The sequence below is a fragment of the Aureococcus anophagefferens genome, assembly GCF_000186865.1.
Source record: "Aureococcus anophagefferens unplaced genomic scaffold AURANscaffold_17, whole genome shotgun sequence".
In the NCBI taxonomy this organism is placed as follows: domain Eukaryota; class Pelagophyceae; order Pelagomonadales; family Pelagomonadaceae; genus Aureococcus; species Aureococcus anophagefferens.
The window spans coordinates 119,103-125,111 of NW_008705577.1; the positions used below are offsets into that span (position 1 = coordinate 119,103).

Here is a 6,009-nt window from a genome sequence, read left to right on the forward strand (position 1 = left end):
GCGACTCAACGGGGGGGATCAATGGCTCGGAAGCGACGCGCAGCCCCCTCGCGACCCCATAAAGCTAGTTTCAGAGCCCTCGCAGCGTCGGGAATCGTTCATCAATAGCCCCGTTGCGTCCGATCGCAAGGGCTCGTTGCAGAGCTTCGACAACGTCGAACTCTCCTGGTCAGGCTCGGACGCCGCGGCGCATCCCGTCGACTGGCGTCACACATGCGCAGCGACAACACCCCGTGGGGAAGAACGCCGCCGCGGACCCATCCCTCGCCCGATGGAGAACGGTTCCGTGACGGTCCCACGAGGTGGGACCGACCTCGCGACCCACCGGCACCGGATCAGGTGGTCCGAGGGGCGAGGCTGCCCCCGCGCGACGTGACGATGTTGGTCCCACCTCGTGAGAGCGCAACACTCACACATTCGACATGTGTGCGCAGGCGACGGTCGTGGTCCCACGAGGTGGGACCGACCTCCAAACCCCGAACAGGGCTGCTTTAGACGCGCCCATCCCGCAAGACCTAATCGCGCTGCGACGGCAATAACGAAGGAAGCAAGATGTTGGACATTCAATATCTCTTCAGCGTTCATCATCTATTTTCTCGGACAAAGGGTTGCGCGACCCACAGCAGCTGACTCATCCGCGGATCAATGATTGAACAATGCAGGAATGATGATACTTCGGTGCCCTCTGCCGCGTGAAAATCGGCAAAGCGGCGGAACACGCGGTCCGGCGGCGTTCCCCATGGGCCCGCCGCGGTCCGGGTCGCGGAAGGCGCCGCGGTGCTGCATCCAGACGGGCGCGCGCGACGAGAACGGCCGCTGCTGCTACTCCAACGGCTGCGGTTCGACGATCTGCGTGAACTCCCTCTTCGTGCAGCCCGCGTCGACCAAGAACCGGCCGGGGCGCCCGCGCCGGGGCGCGCCCGGCACGCCGACGTGCTCCTGGGAGTGGCGCGGCGAGGCGGCCGTGCCGGGCCACGGCCAGCTGAACCTCAGCGCGTTCGTGGCGGCGACGTGGACGCGGCGGCCCGAGGCCGGCGCGTCGCGCGCGGCCCTCGGCGAGCTCCGCGAGGACCACCTCGGCCACCGCCACCGCCGGGGCGGGCCCTTCCGCCCGCCCATCGTCGGCGACGACTCCGACGACGACGACGACGACGACGAGAACTGGGGCTGGTTCGAGACGGACGAGCCGGAGCTCGCCGAGGCCTTCCAGCCGCCCATCGTGCCCCACCTCCCGTCGAGCCGCTCGTGGGACGACGCCATGAACGACGAGCGCGCCTCGTCGGAGCTCCTCCTCGAGTGACAACATACCAATTCGTAGACGCACACCACACCGCGCGTCCACTCGAGCTCCCGGATCCCGGGGAGGGCAGGCCCCTCCCCGAGGACCGGGCGGCGCGGAGGGATCGCGCACTTTGATCTAACATCACTTCGCTGCTGCTGCCCAGGAGCGCTCGACGAAGTCGACTTCTGAAAAGTGCAATACTCTGCAACTTGAATATTCAACAAAGGCTCGCCAAAGCCATCGAATACAAATAGAGCGCCACGATGTCGGCGTCGGAGGGCGGCTGGACCACGGCGCCGTCGCGCAAGAAGAAGCAGGAGGCGCCGAAGGCCCCGACGAACGCGACGAGGCCCGCCAAACCCGCGGTCATGCCGCTGTCGCAGTTCATCCGCGACTACAAGCTCGACCACGGCGCGGCGAAAGACCTCGAGCGCTGCGCGCCGAGCGCGCGCGACGCGGTCCTGGCGTCGGACCTGCGCGGCGTGAAGAACCCGTCGGGCTGGGTCATCCACACGCTCGGCTTCATGAAGAGCCTCGGGGGGCCGCCGCGGTACGACGACGCGGAGTTGGAGGAGCTCGTGCGGCGGCACAAGCTCCAGCCGTCGACGGCCTGGATGCTGCGGAGCGCGGCCCGCGAGACGCGGTCCATGATCAAGGCCTGCAACCTCGACGGCCTGAAGAACGCCGACGCGTGGATCGTCTCCGCGCTCAAGGCCGACTGGGAAAACGGCGCCAAGGCCGCCCCCGCGCCGCCGCCCGCGCCGCCGCCGCCGCCGCCGCCGCCGGCCGAGCGCGCGGCGCCGCCGGCGCCCGTGCGCGACGCGCCGCGCAAGGCCGAGGAGCCCCAGTGGCGGTCGCGCGGCGGGGCCGCGCCGCCGCCGCCGCCGCCGCCGCACGACCGCGCCGCGGCTCTCCGAGCGGCGCCCGAGCACCTCGGGTCCGCGCCCGCGGCGCCGCCGGTCGCGCGCGCGCCGCCGCCGCCCATCGCGCCGCCGCCGGTGCACGCGCGGGCCCTGGGCCTCCGCGACGCTCCGGAGCCCGCGCCCGGCCCGCTCCCGGCCGCGCCCGCGGGCTTCTCCTCCTTTTCGCCGCCGCCGCGCGCGCCGCCGCCGAAGCGGCCCGACGAGTCGCCGCTGGACCGGCTCGCGTCGTTCCTCGCCGGCCTGGGCATGGCGCGCTACCTCATCGCGCTCGCGGACGAGGAGATCCACTGCATCGAGGACATGGCGTTCCTCGAGCTCCAGGACTACGTCGACGTGGGCATCCCGGCCGCGGACGCCGCGCGGCTCCGGAGCGCCGTCGCGCAGGCGGTCTAGGCCCGACGAAACTTATCAGTCGCGGTCGTTGTAGTTGCGGATCTTCGGCTTGGCGAGCTTCGACGCGGCCTTGGCCTGGCTCGCCTTCGCGCGGGGCTTCGGCGCGGCGGGCCGCCGCGGCGCGTCGCGCGCGGCGAGCTGGGCCTTGAGGCTCGCGAGCTCGCGGGCGCTCGCCGACGCGGCGACGTCGTCGTCGTCGTCGTCCGGCGCCGGCGGCCGCCGCGCGGGCTCCGCGCGCGCCTTCGCGAGCGCGAGCTCCGACTGGAGCTCCGCGTTGCGCTGCGTGAGCTTGCGCACGGCCAGCGCGAGCTGGCGCGCCTTGTCGTCGGAGATGCCCCCCCGGGGCGACGCGGCCGCCGCGCGGAGCTGGGCCTTGAGCTTCGCGAGGGCCTCCTCGAGCGCGCGCTTCTCGCCGCGGACCTGCTTGAGGTCGCGGTCGCGCTTGCCGATGTCGCGCTCGAGGGACTCGACGCGCCGCGCGACGGCGATGGCCGCGTCCTTGCGCGCCGCGTCGTTCTGCCTCTCGCGCTCCTTGAGCACGGCGACCTCCTCGTCGCGGAGCCGCGCGTCGCGCGCGGCGTCGTTCCGGATCTGCTCGAGGTCGCCGCGCATGGTCGCGATGATCTCGCGCTGGCGCGCCTCCGTCGCCGACGACGCGCCGCCGCCGCCGCCGGAGAAGCGGCTCTCGACGGAGCCCAGACCCTGGAGGAAGGGCGACGCGCCGCCCGCGTCGTCGCTGAAGAGCGGGCTCGACGGCGCGGCGCCGATGGCGTCGATCGCCGCGGCGACGCGCGCCTGCAGGTCGTCGCCGCCGGACGGTTCGTCGTCGCCCGCGACGCGCGCGCGGCCCGGCCGCGGGTGGGCCGCGACGTCGAGGGCCCGCGCGTGGCGCGCGCGCTCGCGGTCGAGCACCGTCTTCGCCTCCTCGAGCTCCGCGTCGCGCGTCTTCAGCAGGGACGTCGCCAGCGCCAGGTCGCGCTCGGCGACGCGCGCGCGGTCCTCGACGTCCTGCTTCGTCCGCGCGCGGGACAGCTCGGCCTTGAGCTCGAGCTCGGACCGCAGGAACGCGTCCTGCGCGTCCTCGGGGATCTCGTCCTTCGCGCGCGCGACGTCGGTCTCGTGGCGCCGCTCGAGGTCGCGGTAGCGCGCCGCCGCGTCCTTGGCCGCCTCGTCGAAGCGCAGGTTCGCCGCCGCGTCGTCGTCGCGCTTCCGCCGCGTGAGCGCGTCCAGATCCTCCGCGAGCGCGGCGCCGCGCGCCTCGGCGCCCTCGAGGCGGCCCCGGAGCGCCTCGAGCTCCCGCGCGTGGTCCCGGAGGACGGCCTCGTGCTCGAGGCGCGCCGCGGACCGCGCGTCCTCGAGCGCGAGGTCGAGCGAGTTGTCGTAGGCCTCGCGGCGGCGCTCCAAGTCCTCGAAGTGCGCCCTCCCGAGCTTCTTCTGCTCCAGGGCGACGGCGTGCTTCACGGACTCGTCGCGCACGCGCGACGCCTCGGCGTCCCGCGCTGCCAGCGCCGTCTCCAGCGCCTTGGTCGCCGCGAGGCCGTCGGCGTCGCGCGCGGCCGACGCGTCGCGCGCGGCCGCCTCGGCCTTCTCCGACCGCGCGGACAGCTCCATGAGCCGGTCGCGCGCGTCGGCGTCGGCGCGCGCCGCGCCGCACCGCAGCGCCTCGAAGCGCTCCTCGAGCTCCTTCTCGCGCGCGGCGGACCTCCGGCCGTCGTCGTCGCGCTCCCAGCGCTCGCGCTGGAGCTGCTGCTCGAGCTCGCGGCAGCGGCTCGCCGACGCCTCGGCGGCGCGCTCGGCCTCGCCCTTGAGCTCGAGGGCCCGCGCGCAGCGCTTCGCGGCCGCGTCCGCGCGCTGGTCCGCGGCCCGCACGAGCGAGTCGTGCTTCTCGGTCTGCACCTGGACCTCCGCGTCGCGGCGCCGGCCGCCGTCCTCGAGGGCCTGCTGCAGGTCCCGCCGGCTCCGCTCGGCGTCCTCGGCGGCGTCGCGCAGCTTCGACGCGTACTCGAGCCGCAGCGCCGCCTCGCCCTCCTTGGCCGCGCGCGCCGACTCCTTGGCCTCCCAGCGGAGCGCGTCGCCCTCGCTCCGCAGCTCGCCGAGCTTGGACTGCCAGTAGGCCTCGCGCTGCGCCGCGCTCTCGTTGCCGCCCTCGAGCGCCTTCTCCCGGTCCGCGACCTCGCCCCGGAGCTCCTCCAACCGGTCGTCGCGGTCGCGGACCGCGTCGCGCAGCTGGCCGCGCTCCTCCTCGAGCGTCGCGAGCTCCGCGTCGCGCTCGGCGATGAGCGACAGGTTGTAGGAGAAGTCCTCCTTGAGCTTGTCGAGGCGCTGCGCCGCGAGGTCGAGCTGGCGGTCCCGGTCGCGCACGCCCGCTTCGAGCTGCGCGAGCCGGTAGTCGCCGAGGTCCGCGAGCTCGCGCTCCTTCGCCTCGATCAATTCCTTGAGGTCGCGATCGGGCGGGGGCGGCGGCATCGCCATCGTGGTCGTCTTGCGCACGCCGACCCGAACGTCGCAGGCGGCAGAGGCCGACCCGAATGCCTCTTTGGCTCCTGCTCGAGTTGGGTTACCTCGCGCGGTTCCTGGCGTCGAGCGCCTCGCGCGGTTCCTGGCGTCGAGCGCCGCGTCCGCGTCGCTCCCACCGGCGCGCGAACGTCGTGTGCGGCCAAAGGCCGCGTCCAGGCTTTGAACTGACAAGCCAAACCTGACTTCAGCGAGCTGTGGAGATGCTGTGGTAATTCAGCTCACTGCGCGCCTCGATCTGGACCCCTTGGCAGCGGCAGCTTGGCGTGCTGGACCCATTTGCATCGACTAAGACAAGCCTGGACGATGATGGAGGTGCCTGAAGGTGTTGACGCGCGCCCCTTGATCGCAGATGTGCCACCGCTGCCGCCTCCGCCGCAGAGCCCAGCGTCCGATCGATAGATGCGCGCCAAGATTCTTATGCGCCAAACTCTCGCACTCATAGGCCGCCGCCGCGCAAGAGCCTCGAGTTCAACCCGCAGCTCTTCCTGCTCATGATCATCGCTTGCTGCGCGTGCGCGCTCGTAGCCATCGGCGTCGGCGTCGCGGTCGTCGGCGCGCGACGCCTCGGCGCGCTGCAGCGGAGCATCGAGGCCGTCAACGACAACTTCCTGGCGACAAAGCTCGCCCTAGACGCGGTCCTGCCGGCCATGGCGCAAAACACGTACGAGCTCTGCGCCGTGGCGCACCCCATGGGCGCGGAGGCGAAATGCACTGCGCCCGCGGACCCCTGATCATATGCAAATCTGTAACTTACCCGCCTGTACCGTCCTCACGGGCTCGCCGGGGGCGACGCGGCGTCCTCGTCGAGGCCGCCGCCGCCGGGGATGAGGAGGCCGTTGAGCTGCTCCTCGCAGCGGACCTGGTGCTCGCGGGAGAACGCGTGCTCGCGCGCGA

The 6,009-nt window shown here is 72.8% G+C and overlaps 1 protein-coding gene across 1 annotated transcript; it reads right to left on the reverse strand.

Moving 5' to 3' along the window:
* Positions 1-2,613: 2,613 nt before the first annotated feature.
* AURANDRAFT_65785 (hypothetical protein) lies at positions 2,614-5,070 on the reverse strand (the record flags this gene model as incomplete). Its single annotated transcript, XM_009040954.1, has 1 exon — positions 2,614-5,070. The coding sequence occupies one exon, from the start codon at positions 5,068-5,070 to the stop codon at positions 2,614-2,616; it is 2,457 nt and encodes an 818-aa protein (XP_009039202.1).
* Positions 5,071-6,009: the final 939 nt, after the last annotated feature.